This window comes from Onychostoma macrolepis, chromosome 07, assembly GCF_012432095.1.
Source record: "Onychostoma macrolepis isolate SWU-2019 chromosome 07, ASM1243209v1, whole genome shotgun sequence".
NCBI lineage: Eukaryota > Metazoa > Chordata > Actinopteri > Cypriniformes > Cyprinidae > Onychostoma > Onychostoma macrolepis.
The window spans coordinates 30,438,846-30,461,875 of NC_081161.1; the positions used below are offsets into that span (position 1 = coordinate 30,438,846).

The 23,030-nt window shown below is 36.7% G+C and overlaps 1 protein-coding gene across 10 annotated transcripts in view; it reads right to left on the reverse strand.

Annotated features, from left to right (window-relative positions):
• tjp1a (tight junction protein 1a) overlaps positions 1-23,030 on the reverse strand; it is a 129,323-nt gene that overhangs the window by 49,630 nt on the left and 56,663 nt on the right. For all 10 annotated transcript variants that reach the window (XM_058782071.1, XM_058782072.1, XM_058782074.1 and 7 more), the window contains one exon: positions 4,051-4,107. In XM_058782071.1, coding sequence (XP_058638054.1) covers positions 4,051-4,107 — 57 coding nt within the window. The remainder of the gene's footprint in view (positions 1-4,050; positions 4,108-23,030) is intronic.

Sequence of the window (23,030 nt, forward strand, 5' to 3'; positions counted from 1 at the left end):
CAGAGTTCGGTACCCAACCCTAGTAACGGATGCCTCGCAAACGAGGTAAATAATGTTTTATGTTTTGATTAAAAGATAGTTAACATTAAACGTCAGCGAAACCCTTAAGAATTCACAACATCTTATTTTTTATTTACAATAGTGCTCTCATTATAATTTTATGCGAGTTATAACGTTCTGCATTTCTGTTTTGAGCTGCGCACGCTGAAGAATCACAGCGTTTTATTATAATAGTATTCTCATTATAATGCTATGTATATGACAGTGCCAGTCATCGTTATTAATATTCTGCATTGTTGTCCTGCTCGCACCACGCACTGAAGAGATGATCACCGTATAGTAGGACAATGAAGCGCTTTACTGTAGCGTAACTCAACCAAAAGCATCTTGTACGAGATAAATAATATATACACGATATAAATAAACCGACTGAAACGTTTTGAAATCACTTGTTGTACCCTACCTGATTAGAAAAAAAAAATGAAGTCTTCCACTCTGCCTGTGTCAATTTGAGTCTTGTTAAAGATTTAAATCCCTGCCGCCAAAATGCTCCTCTGTCGGTGACGGATTAGAAAGCGAAACTTTAATCTATAGGGGAAGTTGGATTTATTCACGCAAGTTAAAATATTTATTTAAAGCTTCTTTCTTTTTTTACAGCATTATCATAATAGGCTGTATATTAACTTATTGGGAGAAAACCGGTAGTTCGATGTGAAATCAGACACTGAGCACCCCCATATAGCCAAAATGGCATGATCATAACACCCCGCGAATATTCGACTGTGAGATTGGGAGTCGAATCAGGCTCCTCGAATCGAAGCATCGAATCGTGGACTATTCGGGACACCCTAATATATATAAATATATACACACATACATACATATACATACATACATACATACATACATATATATACATATATATATATATATATATATATATATATATATATATATATATATATATATATATATATATATGTGTATGTCACGAATCTGGTCTGCACTTCCATTCACCCTCCACCAGAGGTCACTCGCTCACCACATTGACTCACACCATACATAACACTGGACTTCATTTCCCATCATCCATTGCACTGATTGCACACACAGCTGAAGGCACTGATCACACAGCTCTCACTAATCACACACTCTATATAAACCCTGGACTTTGTTTCCCTCACTGCCGAGTATTGTTTGCGTTTACCGCTCCCCTAGCCGTAGCAACTCTACAGAGGCCCTGTTAGTTTTCCTAGTTTTCCCCTGCCTGTCTTGGATTGTGTTTTCCCGTGTTTGTTCTAGCCTGTGTTCCCTGGATTAACCCTTGCCTTGCCGTTTGGACACTGTTTGCACCCCTATTGGATTCTAGCCCGTGTTCCCTGGATTATCTCTCTGCCTTGCCCACTGGATACTGTTCGCCGATCGTCGACCTTCGCTTGCCCTAGGATTACTCTTTGTCTTGTCCCTGCCATACCTGTTTGCCATTGCTCGACCCTGCCTGTATTTATGACCATGCCTATAATAATAAAATCAGCCTGACTATGTCAGACTTCATACTTCCGCTCAATTTAATTTAGCTTCTGTACTCAGTCTGATATAGCAGACCATCTCCCAGTTTATCTCCGGCTCCGCAGCAGCCGGGCCAATCAACGAACAGAGGGCGGGCTGAGAGCTGAATTTAAGATTGTAGTTAGGGGTGTGCGATACTGCAAATTCAAATACCGATTCCGATACCAATACTTGTCATTTAAAAAAAAAAAACATAAATTTAAATGACCAACAACAATTAAAAAACTTAACAATACTAATGTTGATGTGACTAATATTATATTCACTTTAAAGCTACGTGGATATTATTCGCCTTTCTAAAAGGACTTTGCAAGCAGAGGAGCTCAGAACATGAAAGCAATGCACAGTTTCATGTTAAGTATTTCCTCCCATAGAAAATAGTTATAAAAATAATTAACGTGGCTTAATAAATTAAGAACGTAATATTAAAAGACAGAACTCCGTATACACCTTATTAATGTTGCAAACTAGATATAGCCCTACAAGTTAGCATTTGTCCAGAATATGAAAGCAACTCTCAAAGTTTTCACATTATGCATTTTCCTCCCATAGAAAACCATTATAACGAAAAGTTTAACTTAAGTGGCTTATTGAATGAAGACAGTGATATGAAAAAGAACTAGGCCTATTAAACCATAACTCGTTTAGTATTGAAAGGATTTTCGGATGTTATGTACGTACTGTATTTTCTCTTTGTTTTATACATACTGTAATATTTGTTTGTTATTACTGAAATAAAAAACTGTGATATGAAAAGGCCAAATTCGGTATAGTTTATAAAAATATATAGGCCTACTATGTACTGTATGTACAGGTAAGCAGATGAACCCAGAACATGAATGCAACACGCTGAATTTCATTTTCTCTCATTGCAATATAAAAACATTTAATATGGTGCAATGGAGGAAGACAGTGCTAAAGACCAAATAAATAAATAGACTAAATTCGGTATACAGTTTGTTAATAAAATATAATATGTGTCAAGCAGCTGAGCCCAGAATATATATGCAAACACGCTAAATTACATGTTAAGCATTTTACTCCCATAGAAAACCGTTATATTGAAAACATTTAAAGTGGCTAAATGCATTAAGAAATAATTTTAAAAGGCCAAACTCAGTATACACCTTACAGTGATACTGCATAAAAAGGACAAATTCGATATACAATTATATACAATATGCACTGTGTGAAGGATTTCCTTCCTCCCCTTTTCATTTCTTCTGTAGCTCCGAGTTCTACCGTTCCATCTCGCGCTGTATCCGCGTGCGCTTGAGCCGCTGGGTCACATGATGGCATGACAACAAAACAGCGCAGCGATGTTTGCATACGAGATGTCAAAAGAGCAGAATATACAGACACGTCTACACTTTGTTGAACGTATTAAACAATTTATTAAGTGTATAGGAGAAATTTTTTTTACCTAAAATATCGATCTTATCAGGCTAGTATCAATCCAATACCAATAGCAACATTGGTATCGATACTATCGATATTAGGATCGATACACCCACCCCTAATTGTAGTTTAGGTTAGGGAAATCTAAAACGACAGCGGACATGGAGACACGGGATGCTATTCGCTCTGTTGTGGAGAATATTCCCGGCATTTGCCAACTGAAGCCTGAACAAGAAGAGTGTTTGGTTCACATTTTGATTGGAGGTGATTTTGTGGCCTTACTCCCGACAGGTTTTGGGAAAAGTTTAATTTATCAACTGTTACTGATCGTCAGCGAGAAACTGGGGAGGCCAAAGTCCGGCAAGGTGATAATTGTGGATGCGTAGATTTACTTCACATAATCTGCAAAAGTCGTTCACAGCCATCTTCACTCAGGTGTTTCGCTCGATGGTTTTGTTTTCGCCGCATATAATATACGGCGAAACATACGTCATAACCAACCGTTATGTGATTGGCTTACGGGTACACCAATGATTTTAAACTTCAGACAAGCGCCCGCCCACGAGAAAGTAAACGCGTCAATTATGCCCTTGCAGACTCTGTCTACGAAGCAAAGCGAAGTAGCAGAGTTTGGTATTACCAGGCTAAAGGAAAAGTGCTCACTAACACAGATTTAGACAGATTTGTGAACAATATTTGAGAGAAATAGAAAAAGTCTTAGATCTTTCAGCTCATGAAAAATGTGGGCAAAAACAAAAGTGTTGCACACATATACATATACACACACACACATTTAGCAATTTATTTTAATCAATTTATTTTAAATAAATAATACAAAATACTGTATAATAAAATACATACTATAATAATCAATAAATAATTGTAACTTAAGTACTGGTTGATAACTGATAAAGAAAGAAAGAAAGAAAGAAAGAAAGAAAGAAAGAAAGAAAGAAAGAAAGAACAAACGAATGAACGAACACAGGGGACAGTGGATGAGGAATGGTGAAGTAGGAAAATATAGAGGGGAAGAAAATTGAAGCACCAAGTGAGAAGAGGAAAAAAAGAATCGTGAACACTCACCCTGTGAAGAGTCACCGTGTGCTGTTCCCATATTACAGTTTCCTCCATTGTTGTACTCTGTGAGAGAGAGAGAGAGAGAGAGAGAGAGAGAGGGAGGGAGAAAGCGATCAGTTAGGACAAAGTCTAAGCACAGACAATGAGTTTGTATCAGCAGGTATTTCTCCTCTTTGTCAGGAGATGATTTTACTCTGACCTCTATGAGCTGCAGGACTTAAGCATATTTACCAAACCAGCTCTCCATGCTTGAAGTAAATCTGTATGTGTGTGTTGGTCTGAGCAAAGGCTGCCAGAGGGCTAAACAGTACTGCAAAGCTGACTATGACTATGAGTGCCAAACACACATACGCAGAACTGAAATAACAACACTACAATGACTAGAACAGCCATTAACAGAAGCTATCCTCATTTTAGCACAGAAACATAAATGAATCCTGTAAAAATAAAGTGCAAACCCAGTTACAGTTCTTTTTTCCATCACTGAAATTTCATAGAAGTTCACAGCACGTGACTTAGCCTATTAACACTATTGTAGTCTAAAAGGGTAAATTACAATGTAAAAAAAATTAAACATACATAAATCAGATCTTCACAATAAGATCTATAGCATGTTGCATAAGACAACACATTATCAATTCATGTGACTTTTAATTTATGGCTTTTAATTTAATTTATAACACTGTTTCACCATCAAACAGAACAGAGTGATGTGATCACTATAAAAACACCTGTCCAAAATGCCCCAGGCTCCTGAGACATTCAATTTCTCTTGTCTGACCAATCAGATGACAACTGTCCCACTCATGTCTCTGCTTTCAATGCACACATCATACAAACAAACTGCTACAACATGAACAAGCTGCGCTGGTACAAGTCAGAAGGGACAGATGCAGAGAAAGAGAGAGAGGGAATGATAAAGACAAGGAGAGGAAGAGCAGATGGTATTTATAGCTCTAACCCTGAGCTGAGGTGAATGGTTTGTGTTTCTGCTCCTTCACCCCTGTACTGTAGATGCTAGGCTTTATAAATTATTACAGTAGGTCTGAGAGTTTGAAAACAGACTCAAGCACTAATGGTGCACACGTCTAATTATATTTTAAAAATGATTTTACACTAAATGAAAAAGGAAAACTATTTATGTGTGTCAATATAAGACTGCAATAAAACATTTTAATGAGGAAACATTTTATAACACCAGAAAAATCACCATAAACACATAAGGAATATTTCCTATACCACCCACTGTACATCACACTTAAACATCCAGCATATCTGCACTGAAAACACAGTTTAACCCTCTGACCTGTTTACCACGCTGCTTAGCAAGCATCTCATTCATGGTCCTAATTGGCACAGGGGCAATATTCAGTTCATGCCCCCATTTCTACCCCTCTGTCTCATGGTCAGGCTTTATTGTAAGAGGATCTGACCTATTTGAAAGGCATCCACCTCCCACAATCTCACCGTGCCTCGATCCCCTTCTCTGACCCTCATCCACACATTCCTTTAATGTGTCTGTAGGGTCAGAGGTGCTGGATTCATCGGACTGTAAGCGCCGACAGCAGGGGCCCCGACCATGAGAAAAATGCCCATGCAGTGAGCCATGTGACAGACAGAGAGAGAGAGGCCTAGGGGTTCTTGTCCTTGGTGGCGGAAGAACAGCAGACTGTTCAGGCTTCAGAAGAATGGCCCCATTACGCCTGCGTGAAAGCTGAGGCAAGGTCAGGAGTGGAACGATAAAGGCTGGAACACACAACAGGATTTTGCACAATTTTTTTTTTTTTTTTTTAGACTTACAGTCTAGACGAGTCAACAACGGTAAATGTCGAAAATCAGTGCTAGTCTGAAGATCCGAGTTGACAGATTCCACAGAAAATTATGGGCACAGAGTCCAATTTTTAGCTTCAGACTATGAATCCATCCAGTTATAGGATATTGAACATGTTTGATATTTTGAGCTAATTTTAGAACACATGTTGTTACTTGCCAAGCATCTCCTAGCAATGAGGTGCATGTTTCTGCAGGAGTTTATTCTGAACAACTTTGAAAGTCTGGTAGTGTGTGATTCTTAGTTTACTGTACGAGGCTCAATTTTGTACATAACCATGTTCATAGTCTGAATAGTGCTTTAAAACCCATTTCAGAGTTGAAAAGCCATGTAGAGTATTCCAGCCTTAAGGATTTTTAACGATTCTGGTTCCACTTACCAGTTCCATTAACAAATCTTTTAGTAATTTTAAAGATTAAAGATATTAGACAACATTTGAATAAAAAAAAATAATAATAATAATCTTGCATTTACTGTCCTTAGCAGCGAGTTGTCAAATGATTTTCAATGACATATCATTCAGCAATATGGTATGAGAGGCCATACATGTTTATATACAAATATTATATGTGAGTGAGCACTCAAAATGACCAAAGCTGCATCAGCCACCTCTGGCTCAGTTTAGCTACATGTAACATTTACATCAGTCTCGAAAGAACGACATTTACACTTCCTTTTTATCATCTTCAAAACACAAATGAATATGACAATATTAGCGCAATCAGATGATAACACCGCATATTGTCCTGAAGCTTAACGGTATTCCAGTTAATTGACCCAATTATGTACCGGTCCAAAAAAAATACCGGTTATCGGTACCCATCCCTAGTATCTTCAGAAAACTTGGATTACCACTCAATTCATCTAAATTGCAATTGTAATGCCTTTATGAACGTTTTGAGGCACCAACATTTTAGTGAAATGGACCTTCAAAGGAGGGACAGAATTATGTAAGGTTTCAATAAAAATATATTTTTATTTCAAAGATGACCTTTTAACTCCAGGGATCTCATATCTGCTGAGAAAACATATGGATATATGGAAGCTGATTGTCAGCAGTGTGTGTGGTCAGGTAACAGTCAGACAGGAGAGCCACTCCACAGTGCTCGAAGCAGTTTATATGAGTCAGGCAGGCTAAGCACTTCTGATTCTCTAATCTGATGAGATTATCTTTTAATTAATCACAACAACACAGAGCTCAAAGTAAACACACTGTTCTGAAATCTGAGCGCAGTAAAGCTCAACAGAGACAAAACCTGACTCCTAAAACACTTCTTAAGAGGAACCTCTGCAGATTTGACCAATTTGAACTTAAAATTCCACTCTATTCCTGCTAAATTATAGTAGGGCTGTTGCGATTCGTCAATTTTAGTCGACTAGTCAATTTTTACTAATCATCGACTTCATTTTGCTCGCGTCGACTAACCGGCAAAATACCGGAAGTGGCGCATTTCACATATGAGAATCCATAAAACACATTATTAGACTGTTTTCCATGGCTACATGTTGTATAAAACCCATTTAAAAATCATAATTAAGCATAATTGTGAATTCACAAACGCTATGATTTAATAAAATAATTATATGCGATGCAGTTCTAATACAGTATATGTGCTTTAATTATTTACATGCGTGCAGGTTAAGTACGTGCGTCACACAGCGGCTCTGTTAAATGTAGATGTCATGTGTGGAGCTTCTCAAACTCCATCTCTGCATGTTGTTGTGAGTTTGGGATTATTATAACGTTCATCTGGGATTTGTAAGGTAAATCATTTATAAATCTACACAAACACAGGAGAATACATCGCGATTTCAAAATAAAAGCTCAAACCCTTACTCTGAGTTTACACGTTTTGATGTCCACATATTCATTTAATTACATTGGCTATAGCATTTCTGTTCTAAAGAAATGGCCAAACATTAAAGATTAAGTGGACATTTAAATTAAATGGTTCTTGGTCAATATTAAACAAGGATTAGATCGCGCAGTAATGTGTAAAAATAATCACCAGGCCGTCGGTGCCCCCTGCAGGCCTTTGTTGTTATGCGTAATCTACATTAGCTCTATTGTTTATAATACTTTATGTATTTTAACAGTTTTGTTCAATAAAACCATATGATTTCTTGCTTTTGATACTTTATTTGAATTAATAATTATTGTATCATTGCTATTATATATGTATTTTAAGTCATTTTAAAAGCTATTGTTCACTTCTATTTTTATTACCACAAAAACAAATTATTATAATTAGAGGGCCCTATGAAATCGGTTTTATTTCCAAATTCAGTTTTTTTCCATTTTAATTTTTCTATACTCTTTCTTTTAATAAATCAAAAGCATCTGCAATTAATTGATTTTATATAAAAAAAAAAAAAACTCCCTTTCTTTTCTTTTCTTTTTTTTTTTTTTTTTTTCAGAAATACTGCACATTTACATTTTTCACCTAAATAAATTTTGGTAAATAATATTTCTGGTAAATACTCCTTTAAAAAGTGTTTTTGATAATAACTTTATTATTAGTAGACTAGAACACGTGGATATGTTGTCATTCTTACACTATAATACTGAACTTTGATTTCAGTGATTTGGACTATGAGATGGACACTTGCTTCTTGCACTCTGTTGCACTTTACTTTTGCTTTAAAAAAGGATTTAATAGAAATTTGGATTTCATTTGGTTTAATCAAATATTCTTAAGTAAAATTTTTGATGTCTTGTGGGAAATCGTTTAGATTAATCGATTAATCGATAAATTAGTCGATAGAAAAATAAAAAAAATAGTCGTTAGTGGCAGCACTAAATTATAGATTTAGAATCCATTTTTACCCAAAAAGTTGTCCAGCCCACACAAACTTAAACTCTTTTTGCAGCCAAAATAAATCTCCTGAAGGCAATTCAAAACAAGGTCTCATTTTGCAAAACAAGAGTCTGAAACACAGCGGAGATCTAATAATTCCCTACAAGCAGCAGCAAACAATAAGTCTTTTTGTGCGCAAGAACGCCTGGGCATATTTATATATTCACGTTTATTCAGTCCTGAGGCCTAGCTGAAGTAGTGCTGCGCCAAGAAACAAAGGGCAGACATTGGGCAGTCCCGTTCAGAGCCAAAGAATCGTTCTTCCACTAAAGAGAGTCTTTGTTTCAAGTAGACCTCAGACCTGCCAGAAAGAGAGCAGGGGTTCAAAAAGCCCAGATAGGCAGCTAATAGTAAGCTCTGACAGCCAGGTGAAACTGAGAGGCTTTCTAGCAGATCAGTGGCCATCTTTTCTGGGCCAACAGCTTCACTAAAATGGGCAGGCAGCTTAGAAGGTGGTGGAGATTTCTCTCTGGTTCGATAAAATTGATGAAAAAACCAACTGCTGGTTAGCAGCGCCTTGGATTTTGATAGCGATAAGCAGTTCCAGGGTGTTTGCTAGCGAGCTGTGGAAACTCGTAGCTGTTAAATAATGAGTGTCCTGGTCATTAGACCCCTCAGCACACACTAAAACAGCACAGCTATAATTTATGGTCTAAATACAGGTTTCTGCACAGTGTTTCAAATAATACTGAATGCTTGCAGTAGGGAGGTCCAGATGTACCCAAGTGTGTAAACTGAACTCTCTCTCAAAGAACATTCCAGCAAACTCGTTCTCACGCCTACATCAAATGGATACACACGTATATTAACACAACACAGCCTGGCTAGCTCTCCTGTGAAACTTCTCAACTGCTACAACCACTGAAATTAGAGCCATCTCAAGAAAAACAGGAGACTGAGAAGTGTGTTAGTGTGGAGGACGTAATAAACAGCAGATGTAAGAGCCGTAACGTAGAACTGCGAAAGAGACTTCAACCTGAACCACTAATCTATTATTGATGATGCAAATGTCAGCATGATATAAGACACACACACACACAAATGGACCCATTTGTCTATTTTCCATATTAAAGCACAAATTACAGACTTCAAATAAAAATATTAGAGCAATACATGTTATACATGAAATCTTGGCATCTTCTGCAGCAATTAAAGAGCAATTTTATGTCTGTTTCCCTGCTAAACATTAAAGCTCTTTTCCGCTGAAAATCTCCTGTTGGTTAAGGTGCTGACCATGTCCTTTCTGCTTTGAACAGGAAATTATCCATTAGCTTTACTCTGTGACAAACCCACACAGGGTAAAATGGGGCAGAAACAGCTAAACTGATAATAACATGTTCAAATTCATTAATTTAGATTTCAACTGCAATTTGTAATTGCATTTCTGTTTCTTGCATTTTCATGTTATTGAAACAAACTACTGTACTGATGAATCAGTAAGGTCACACACATCACCTAGATTACTGAATGTCTGTGCCTGTTGTAAGAAAGTTGCGTGTTTAGGAAGGAACAGTCGACCGTTGACACCAGCGTGTGAGCAGAGCTCTGATTGGACTGGACAGGACGCAACCAAGAGCTGGAATTTACTGCAGGAAGCTCCTTCCTGTTTGCAGGGAGTAATTTCAACTTTAAAAGAAAACACCCAAGCTGTTACGGGATCGCCTTGAATTGCCCAACATCACTGAAAACAAAACACAATGCTGTACAAATCACAAAAAAAAAAAAAAGTAATTACATGAATAATATGACTAATTAGAATATAAAAAAATAAATAAATAAATTTAAAAAAAAGAGTAAAAATGACCAAATTACACACTAACCGATACGTTCAGACCGAATGCACTGAAATAAACTGACCGTATGAACTGCAAAGCAGCAAAAGCAAAAACACGTTCACCATGGCCTCTGTCCCATTTGTCTTTTTATGACTCTTAAGGGCGTACGTGAGTTCCCCTTTGGTAGCTGATATGTGTTTTCTATGTGACATCTACATTTTCAAAGCATGGGTCTAAAAGAGAGCTGCAAGAGCTTAGGGGGCATTTGGGACGTCAGGGTTTAGTCCTTATTTTTATCTACTTTCACTACTGAAGACATTCACTTCTGGTATAAAACTGGGCACTGCAAGATTTTTTAAATGTATGTAAATGTCTTTTGTGCTCACCAAAGTTGCATTTATTTGATCAAAAATACAGTAAAGATTTAACTACAATTTAAAATAACTGTTTACTATTTTAATATATTTTGAAGTGTAAATTACTTCTGTGATGGCAAAGCTGAATTATCAGCAGCCAGTCTCCGGTCTTCATTCTGATATGCTGTTTTGGTTCCAAAGAAACATTTCTTATTATCTATGTTAAAAAAAAAACGTCTTTGCATCCTTGCTGAATAAAAGTATTGATTTCCAAGAGTTTTGACTTTTATCTAGCATCATTAGTTCGCTTTTTAGCAGTATTCTTCAGAAGTTTCACTGAATGACCATTTTGAATGTCCTTAATCTATAAAAAAAAAAAAAGTGAAAAAAATAAAAATAATGTTTTAATAGATGCATCACACAACAGATCGAGCAAATCAAAAGTATCAGAGAAATGCTAAGGAGACTAGAAAGGGCTGGACACACTCCTGAATCAGGATTAATAGGGGCAGCCCAGTATCCTAATGCTGCCATCCTGGGATTGCCATGAATGATTCAAACATAGAAATTCCAACACATTCCCTTACTTGAGCATCATGAGCTTTACACCAGAACAGATCTCTCAAATCATGTCGGCTAACAATGATGAAAATAAATTACGAGATTAAATGCTGGTTGTCTGGGCAGATATCAGATGCATCAAAACCACATCTAAAAGTGACCACATACGTGTTTTTGCTGTTAACGCAGATGCAACATGATACATTCTTAAAAAAAAAATAATAATAATAAAAAAAAAAGGTTGTGTAAATCCAGTCTTAGTTACACAACAAGCCACCTTTACTGCAGCCCATCCTACACAGCCCAAACACTGATCAGTCAATCTGACGACTTCACATGCCCTGAGACACCACACAATGCAGATGTTTTCTAAGGACAAGGCTCTAGCATTTGTTTCATTCTCAAATATCACAAATATATTCATTGTTTTCTAGATTTTTGATTAAATTAATTCTGTGTAACCCATTTAGAGACACAAGTGCATTGTTGCATGTGGGAAATGGCATAATCCTCTCTGCTGCAGAGTGTAACACTCACAGTTCAGCAGTAGATGGTTGAATCAGGTTATAAAAACAAAGATCTGTGTGTCTCTCCATGCATTTCTTCGTCTCGGCCAAGATCCATGCACACTGCAGGAGTATACTGTGCACTTGCCCGCTTAATGTAAATCCACACAGAAAGAGTCAGGTGGCCGGCGGCGGTGCACAGAGCCTGTTCCTCCGGCGTGCTAAAGATCCCTCATTAGAATGACAGGCAGGAACTCCACATGTTCTTAGGATGGATGTACACTTGCGTCAGGCAGAGAGAGATAATATCCTGCTTGGTGTAAAGAAAAAAATTCCCACTGCAGTAGTAGTTCCTCACGGCTTCTTCCGCTGTACATGTGGTTTGTGTGTGTGAGTGTGAGAGAGAGAGAGAGAGAGAGTGAGTGTGAGTGTGAGTGTGAGAATGAGAGAGAGAGAGAGAGAGAGATCGCAGGAGGGAGGGAGGGAGAGAGAAACACCCACAATACGATGGGGGTGTTAGTGATGGGGGAAATGAGACACCGTTGCTCATGCTCAGCCCTGGACTGTGTGCAGTCTGCTACCTACAGCTGCAAAACACACACACACGCACACACACACACACACACAGATACCTGCAGCTTCTATATATTCACGCTGTCTACTGCAGTGAACTGCACCATGTATGTTTATTACAAGGACACACATGCAAAAGATCCCTTTATTTAAGGCTCTATGGGCACTTATACATACCAATTCACTGATTTCAAATGCAAATTTGCAAAAGTGATGCAACTAAAAGTTAAAACAAATTGCAATACACTGTAATGTAAACCAATGGGACTTTGAGAAATTCAATTTTTGTTTTGTTTCTGCTTGATTTCAAACTGACCTGGCTTCTCCTATACCCTTAAGATCTTATGCAATCCTATCCATCAAACGCTCCATCAGAGCTTCCTCTAGCGTGCAAGTGGTCTAATAGTGTTGCCCAACTCGCATGCAGGTCTGACATCCTAATAATGCAGCAAATGGAAACAAGATTAATTTTGATTAGCTTGTAATCGATACAGATGGAATAAAGAAAGATGGTGCAATGAGGAGGACATGGAGCACTCACTAAAAAATAAACAAGAAAAATTTTAACACTCAATACGGCAGCTGTGGGAATGGAAGTCTTGTCTGTCAGTTAAAAGAGAAAATTGCCTTTTTGATAAAGGCATCAGCTTTTTTTTTCTTAATTGATTTCTGAAGGATCATGTGACACTGTGAAGACTGGAGTCTGACTTAAAAATTCGGCTTTGCTTTTAGAGGAGTAAATTAAATTTAAAATGTATTGCAAGAGAAAATGTTTTAACCACTATTAAACTTTTACACCTACTGTTATCACCACTATTAAATTCCCAGGATTAATAACCCAGAGCAACCTATGATCATCAGTACACTCAATTGCTGTTATTAATCCTTTGTTTCTGGGACATGCCGCCATCCTCTTCCACAGCAGTTGAGATCACATGATCAAGGACAACATGAAACATTACAGCTGTATATCTCGTAAAAAAGTAAAGGTGTGCTGGTTAGCATTGCTTATTAGCCTCTGGAGGTAGTTGTCACTGCACCACCATCTGGTTCTATAAAACATCTTCTCCACCGAAGGTCATTCAAAAGTAGCTTCGATAATATTTAATTAAATTACTATAGATGTTTTAACAGCCAATTCTTTTTAAAGAGCTGAAATGTTTAAAAAAACAAAAGCAAATGTGAAGCCATCAGCATTGTCAGGTCACTGACACAATGGCACTTCGATTCCATGAAATTCTCTAAATACAGATGTTTGAATATTTGTACATCTTTTTGCAATTTGCTGATGTAATCCTAAATAAAGCATAGCTTCTCTAACCTATATTCACAATGATGGGTCAGCAGGATTATTGTCTGTTCTCCCGTGTTATTTTTAAAACATGCTAAGGTCACATGATCTTTCTATATTTTTCCCCCTTTTCCTCACAATCTGCTTTGGTCCCTGGGCTCTGCCCTGAAAAAGCTGTACAAACGCTCTCTCTCTTCAAACAGCCACTAGCTTAGACAGGCACACACTCAAAACACACTGGCATGCATACACACAGCCCAAATCCATCTTAAACGCAGTAATCCTTTAACAGTTGGATTCAGAAGAGCTCTGTGCATCTGTTCTGCAGACCTATGATTCTCTTTGCTGCCGGCTTCCTGTTCATTGTGCTAATGATATATAATAACATGGCAACAACATAGTGTTAAAATATATGAAATGTGTAAAAAAGTCTAACATAAAAATATAGAAATTACTAATACACGATATATGCAAAGACCTCAACACAAACCGCATTCCAAGCCATTTTCTTCTGAAAAGCTGTTTTCCAGAGAAACAGGAAAGTTAGCTTATGCAAATCTCAGAGTAGCTGTGACCCACAATTCCTTGTAAATAGCTACTGATGCAGTGTCAAACAGAAAAGAGTGTTCAAACCTTTAATAAGGACTATGAGATCATACAAAGATGGTGAATGTGTTCAAAGAACATTTTCTATGAGATCATATAAAGTAGGGGTGTCCCCGAATAGTCGACGATTCGATGCTTCGATTCGAGGAGCCTGATTCGACTCCCAATCTCACAGTCGAATATTCGCGGGGTGTTATGATCATGCCATTTTGGCTATACAGGGGTGCTCAGTGTCTGATTTCACATTGAACTACCGGTTTTCTCCCAATAAGTTAATATACAGCCTATTATGATAAGAATCTTAAAAGAAAGAAGCTTTGAATAAATATTAACTGCATAAATAAATCCAACTTCCCCTATAGATAAGTTTCGCTTTCTAATCCGTCACCAACAGAGGAGCATCTTGGTGGCAGGGATTTAAATCTTTAACAAGACTCAAATTGACACAGGCTGAGTGGAAGACTTCTTTTTTTTTTTTCTACCAGGTAGGGTACAACAAGTGATTTCAAAATGGTTCAGTCTGTTTATTTATATTTTATATTTATCTCGTATAAGATGCATTTGGTTGTTACGCTACAGTAAAGCGCTTCATTGTAGTACTATACGGTGATTATCTCTTTAGATACGCGGTGCGAGCAGAACAACAATGCAGAATATTAATAACTATGACTGGCACTGTCATATACATAGCATTATAATGAGAACTCTATTATAATAAAACGCTGTGGTTTTATAGTGTTTAGTTGAGTTGCATGTTATTGCGTGAAGAACGCGTCCACAAAAGGAGTTCATTCAGAGCCGCGCAGACGCGTTCATGTGCATTCGGGGCATTTTGTGCAGATAGCCTATAAATCGTAATATTAACGTTATGTTATAGCCTATAAATAACGAAGCGTATTCTATGTGAGATAAATGAGTTAAATCCCATTGATTAAAAACCGGCTATCATATGCTTCATTCATCTTCAGCGCGCGCAGCTCAAAACAGAAATGCAGAACGTTATAACTCATATACATAACATTATAATGAGAGCACTATTGAAAAAAATAAAATAAAATTTGTGAATTCTTAAGGGTTTCGTTTAATGTTAACTATCTTTTAATCAAAACATAAAACATTCACCCCGTTTGTATCTGCGAGGCGTCCGTTACACATTTTCCCTGTGTATTTATGACTGTCGAACGTCTGACTTGACTCTTGGTAATGTATTTTGCTCCGCCCCCAAATATATGATTCGACTATCAGTCGACTATCGGCATGATTCGAAAATTCCAATTCGACTATGAAAATCCTTAGTCGGGGACACCCCTAATATAAAGATGACAAAGGTGTTCGATTTTAAAAAAGACTATGAGAGAGTGAACAAGGACAATCATTATTCAGTCTCCCTTTCTGCTGTATTCAGCTGATTCTCTTCACCAAGTAAAGCACAAGAGAGAAGCCACTGCAGTCCATAATTCTAAAGACATGTATTAAATCCTAAAAATCTGCCCATTTATACTCCGTCTTTCCCACTGACTCGGCTCAAATAGCCAAAGTAGGTGTCTCAGCTCTGGCCTTAGAGACATTGAGACAGTGTTTCAATAGCACTAGGCAGGTGACATTGGCAGTAGGTTTAAAGGGATGGTTCATGAAAATTAATTCATCATTTATTCACCCTCATGTCATTCCAATCTTGTATGACTCATTTTCTTCTGTATACCATAAAAGAAGATATTTTGAGAAATATCTGTTTTGTCCAAACAAATGGAAGTCACTGGGCACCAAAACTGCTTGGTAACCAGCATGTTTTGTAATCCACTGAAGAAGGTCATAAGCCCGGGAACACACCAAGTCAACGCCAACAAACTAGTGGCGATGAAAGCAGAATGCGGGGTCGGCTCACATCGGCAGCCTCTGGGTCCAAAGTTGCCCTGACACACCAAGCCGACGCTCGACACCTGACGGCCAAGTAGCACGTCCATTCTGTGCTTTTCTCGTGCACTGGTTCGCCAGCTGAACAGCCAATCAGAATGTTCAGATGGCCCGACTGGCCGACGAGCTCCGACGCCGATTCAAAAGCAGACGAGGACCAACTTCAACCGACAGCGCAGAGCTGTGTCCGAAACTGCTCCCTATCCACTATATAGTGCACTATATCGGGTGTCAGCCGCCATTTTGTAGTGTCCGAATTCTGAGTGAACGACTTTATTCCCTACATTCATTCACTACTTTTTACCCACAATGCATTCTGATTTCGAGTGTACAACCGATGTACACTCGCTGAAGCACTATTTCCCACAATCCAATGCGGAGAACTGACGAGCTGTTAGAGAGAGCGGGAGCGAGCGAGTTTGAATGAGAGATACCGTTTAATTTACAAATACAATGATAATTTGGTGGATATTTTCAAATGTTTGTTGGTAGCGTATTCATTCTGATGTCAAATTAATGGTCGCCTGAGGGCGCTCTACAGCCATTGTCATCTTATTTGAGTGCAAAAACGCTGCTCGGGAGAGTTTCAAGATGCTACAAACAATAAATACATAAAATTATTAACATGTGCTAATGTTAGTTTATTTTTGTTGACAACATTTTAATAGTATTTAATGATTATGACCATATAAGCACTACAAAACAAATTAATAATATACCATCAATGAAACCACAAAGCTGATTACAATATTAAGTCATTTTAAGTGTTATTGCTATTAATATTATTTTCTAAAATTAGGTACATGTAATATAAAAGTACATATGTGACGAAGATGTTTTTGCAACAGCCAAGTCTCACGCAGTGTACACGTCACTGTCCGAATCCGTTCACTTCATTTTGTTCACTCCTTTCTAATATAGTGCACTCAACTGCCTTACACTATATAGGGATTAGTGAATGAGTGAACGAGTGTGCGATTTCGGACACAGCTACTGAGAAAACTTAGTTGGCCGACAAACAAAAACTGCCCGACGGCCGACCGTCGGCTTGGTGTGTATACAGGTTTACAACAACATGAGAACGAGTAAATTACAAAAATTTATTTTTGGATGAACGATCCCTTAAATGTGCTGCTTCTGATTTTCAGGGTCAAAACAAAGCATTGTTGCACCCAAACAATAAAAATTATGTCATAATCAATAGCGAAGTTGAAAAAAAACTAGCCGAGATGTATCATAATAACCATATGATGCCAAGGGGGAGAAAAAGAGAGACAGACAGAGAAAAACAGAGAGACGTCTAATCTGGTTAAGCAGTTCTTGACAATCAAAGTCTAAAAATAGCCCATGGCAGCCGTGAATGAGCGGGAGAGAGAAAGAAAGAGAGAGCGAGACAGTAAACAGAAAGACTGGCCTAAGGGGAGGGGGTTGCTGCCACTGCCTCTATCGTGCTTCAGAAGCTTTCAAATTTAAGCATGCAGGATCATCACTGTCAGCCAATCAGAAGCCAGCACCTCCTGCAGAACAGCACGCCAGCAGAGTACTCATGATGTCATAATAGTAAGCGTAACCATGGCGACTTTATCTGCTTCTCTTGCTGACTCGCAGCGGATGAAGCACCCTTCAGACAGCAACACATGTGGACCTCACTGAAAACACACTATCATATTGCAGTACTATAGACTTTCTTCATCAGTCGATCTTGTACATAAAAGCTGATAAAGTTAAGACCATCTTACCCTTCTTCATCCTTACCCTTGATCCATCCATGACCCTTACCTTACCGTACCCTTACAACTCACATCCATTCATATGATTGTTTTAGGACAGTTAAACACGTATGCAATTTCTGCACCTCTACAGGACTACCAATTGCGACGAGTACAAAATGAGTCATCAGGTTTCCCAAACATCGTCAAAATCAAGTTCTGTTTAACTAACACTCAGGATTTTAAAATCACCTTCATCATTTAGAGAAACAGACTGCACAATAAATAAATCATTAAAAAGTTAAAGTTTAAGGTTTATTTATTAAGAAGTTAATACTTTTATTCAGCTAGGATGCATTAAATTGATCAAAAGATGCAGTAAATGCATTTTTAATGCTATAAAAGATAATGCAGCTTTGCTGAACATAAGACACTTCTTTCAAAAACAAAATAAATCTTACTGACCCCAAACTTTTGAACGGTAGTGAAAACAAGAATATTAAGCACTAATTGCAAGACCATGTTCTCATGTTTTACTAACACGGCAGACAGACTGAATGTTTGATCTGCAAAGAGGAAGTAGAAATAAAAATATAAAAACCTCTAATCCTGTGCACTAGGATTAAAAAGTTAATCTCCACCACGCTTCTCTTAAAGGTCCTCACAGCCTGAGAAAGGCCGTCATCAGCAGGAAAAGGCCAGTAAACCCCTAACATACAAGTACAGGACAGTGAACTCCATCTCACATCTAATGTGTCTGACATCTTAAGATGGTTTCCTGACTTGCATAATAACCTAATATTAGGGGTGGCTCGATACCACTTTTTCAGAACTGATCATGATCCGATACCAATTTTTTTAATCAGTGTAGAATTTCTATACCTCAGTGTGTGTTGAACTGATCATCACTCTTTTATGTGTTACACACAATCTACTAAATATAGACAACTGTCTTATAAAGAAAAAATAACAAACGGAAAAATATATTTATGATCATAATCTATGGCAAAAATACTATTATAGACTAGGTTAGTGGATAATTCAGTGGCAAAAGTTACTCTAGAAAAATCATGCACAATAATTTTATAAAACCTAAACTTTTAGTGAAAAAAAAAAAAAATTTAGTGGGGAACAAATAAAAGTGAATACGTGTTGGACTGAATCTGGTAAAATGTGACATATTGCTCTTTGTATGGCTGTAAAATTCATTCATGAAAAATATTTATAGGTAAATATATAGGGCCTACTGTAAAATTAAAAACATTTCTTTTAAATGTATAGCACAGTAATGAGGCAGCAACATATGACAGATAAGACGAACAAGAAAGGCTATTAATAATCTGTCACTGTGAAAAAGTATTATGATACACTAAAAAAAATTCTACAGCAAAATTTTACAATATTTTATGTTTTAAACATTTTACAAGATGTAGCTGTAATTTGCAATGCATTATGGGTCAAATAAGGTTTTACAGTTGTTAACAGTATATTTCCATGTCAACTGTAATTACTTTACAAGAAGCAGGTGTTATCACTGTAGCTCCTGCTTTTTACACTACTTTACTGCATTATTATGGGATTGCGCGCGCATCGTTCAAATCTGAAATCCAGCCGACTGGAGCAGTGCCAGAACGATTGAAGATTAGAGGCTTTATTCATAATTCCTGGTAAGTTCACTTAATTTTACTTAAGAAATATATCCTTTTATATTTATTTAAGTTAATGTATAAGCGATATCATGTCAAAATAGCCTGCTATCATGACATTTAGACAAGCGGCCTTGGTATGTGCAGTAAACTGGAAATTGCTATCATAGTTAGGCTAAATGCTGCATTTTTCTCATTTTGGCAGTTTAATTTTCTTATTGAGAGCATTTAAAGTAGCGTTTACCCAACTTTTAACGTAATGCCCAATGCGAACAATTGTCATAGTAACTACTATCTGTCGAAATAACTGACGAACAGCAAAATGTGAAATTTAATTTGTTTATACGTTTTCAACTGTCCCATATTAACGTGACATCTTACTATAATTAGAAACTACATGTAAATGAGAAATTGTGTCTAATGCCACTGTAGTTGTACTCGACATTAAAGCTTGTCCGGAACAATTTTTTAGTGAAATACATCTTTACATGCCCGATTGGACAAGTTAGCCTGATTAAAACTTTCAAAACCGAGACTGATTCTGATTTTATTTCATTCAACATCAAAACAAATAACCTTAACGGCACACACAAACTCACGGAAGAAACATGAGATAAATGTTCAAACTGTTGAGTTTATTTATAACATGTGATATTGTTAAGTAGCATAACAAGTGATCTGTTGCTGATTATCACGATTGCAAATGTTACATAGTTCAATAAACAATTAGTTAACATTAAGGTACTTACTTTTTAGACACAATATTGACTGTTGTTCTATTTCACCAACGCAAATTTTTCCAAACAAAGATCAAAGCAAAACTCAGCGGCGTTTACTGAATGATTCAGCATTCTGAACGAATTGTTACAATGAATGACTCAATTGACTCTCTCATTAAGTTATTTTCTGCAACCTAATGGTGGTTTAGTTTCACGTTTAAAAAGTATCATTGCATTTTTACATTTCTTCTTTGTAATTTCAAAAAATAATGTAAAACATTAATGTTATAACACAGTTGTAATTTTGCATTATAAATTATTTAATTTGATTGATGGTACAGTTCTACAATGTATTATTATAATAGAATTTATTAATCAAGTTTATTTTAAAATATATGCCTTTTTGGTTGTTCATTTTGGTCTCGTTTACGTAAATGCATTTAAAAAAAATAATAAAATCACAAGAATTTATCATTTCTTATAAGTGCAAAGAATAGCAGCTGATGTGGAGAAATATTTGATGCTTCAAGACTCTCTGAAGCTGATTATATTAGGTAATGTATTAATTCTTATTAATTCTGTTGAAAATCATTTGATAAACCTGTATTTTAGATCACATTTTATATTGAAATACTGTATAGTAGGTTACATTATTGCTTATATTTATTCATTTCAGGTGCACCCAGTGGCTTTTGACTAGGCCTCTTCGAGGGTTACATGGTTATGAATTCATACCTCAACTTTGTGGCTGGATTTGCAGTCTTATTACAACTTCAGTCTGGTGTCCCGGGAGCAGGCGTCTTTTGCACACCTGAATTGTTTCAAAGTTAACATGTTTGAGTAATTTCATTTGTGAAAAAGTTGTGTGTACTTATTTAGTTTAAGTACTGGTAAATGCTGATTATATTGTGGCATTTTTACATTTATTTTATTGAGCTAGTTTCATTCAATACTGAACTTTATTCTAAAGCTTCTGCTTGTTTTTATGTGCAGATGTTTTGTTGGAATCACAACACTCACTGGATACAAGACGGATACACAGAGGCAAAACAAGTGGAAAGGTCTCAGAGAAGAGGGACAACCCTCATGTGTGTGCTCATCTCAGAAAGTTGATGGACTTTCAGTATGCATTTATTAAATTGTCTTTTGCAGGAATATTCTAAATTTAATAGAACATAAGCTCAAACAACAGAATTTGTGGTGTAATGTTTATTCCAGCATTTTATTTTAATCCTTTAACAAATTATACAAATTCTGTTGATTGACCTTAATTTTTTATAGAAAGTCGATGTTCTACTCAGAATATGGCTTATTTTTTGTGATATAATGGGTATTTGTAGTTATTTTGTGGTGCTATTTTATTTTTATAATAAGATTTTAACTGTTGAAAGACTGACATTTTTATTTTTACCAGTAAAAGCCTTGCAATGTCTTTCTGCCAGTTTTAATAAATATTTATTTGCAACATCTTTGACTTGGTTTTTATTCATTTGTAAATGTATTAAGATAGTTCTCATGATAATGCATTTAAATCAGTATTTTACAGTTTACTGTTAAAATTATTCTTTGCAGCATTTCATTGTTAAATTATTACAACATCATCTTGGATTTAGGGGTATTTATAGGATTTTATTGGCAACTTTTGTTGCCAGATAAATACTGTACTTTAGTGAGATTACAAAATATTGCTGTAAAATAAACTCCAAGTTTAATTCAATGTTACTGTAAAAATACTACAAATTACTGTATTTCACATACAGCAATTAACTGCAATTTGCTTTGCAGTATTATACTGTAATCCATTTTACAGCAATTAACATCATTTTTACAAGATATTATTGACAACTTTTTTGCCAGTACCATCCTGTAAATTCTACGGTACATTTTTTACAGTGTACGAAAGGCTCCAAATACAGAGTGGCACAAAGCACTTATGCGCATCCCGTGTGAAGAATGATGCGCTTGAAGCAACACGGAGTCACAGCACGCAGGCACAGCACTCCGCCTAGAAAACGTCAAAGCACAAAGGGAAGAGACATTGATGCATAGTTTATTAAATCTGTGCGATAGTTTATTGAGCCTTTTCTTTTAACAGTTTTAAATCTCAGTTACTGTGCTCATGAAGAACAATTCATAGTGCTTTCTACTCCAGTGTTGTGATCTAACACGGTAGAAATGAACATGATTTAGAAACAAAACGAAACTAGAGCAAGATAAAGTCCTTTTATGCAAAACCACTTATCATCATTTACAGATCAAGTATAATATTAGGAACACTGAATCATCTTGGAGAGAGTTTCATCATCTTGACTGTCGTAACTGAACGCAACACGCAGTTTGAATGCTGAATAGAGGTTGACAGACAGCCGCAGCAGAGAGAAGAGTTTACGTGAACTTATATTCAATCTCAAAAATATTCATCTGTTGCTACCTCACATTAAACTGTGGGATGCTTCAGAACATTTGGAATATAGTGCACGAAAACTTTATGGTGCTTTATGATGTTTTTATGGCTTTTGTGGGGGTTTACAATAACACAGAATAGTATACGCAGAATATCAGATTTGGATCGGTCTCGTCTGACCGATACTGAATATCAGTTCGGTGCACCCCTACCTAATATTTAGGTAGATCCACCAAC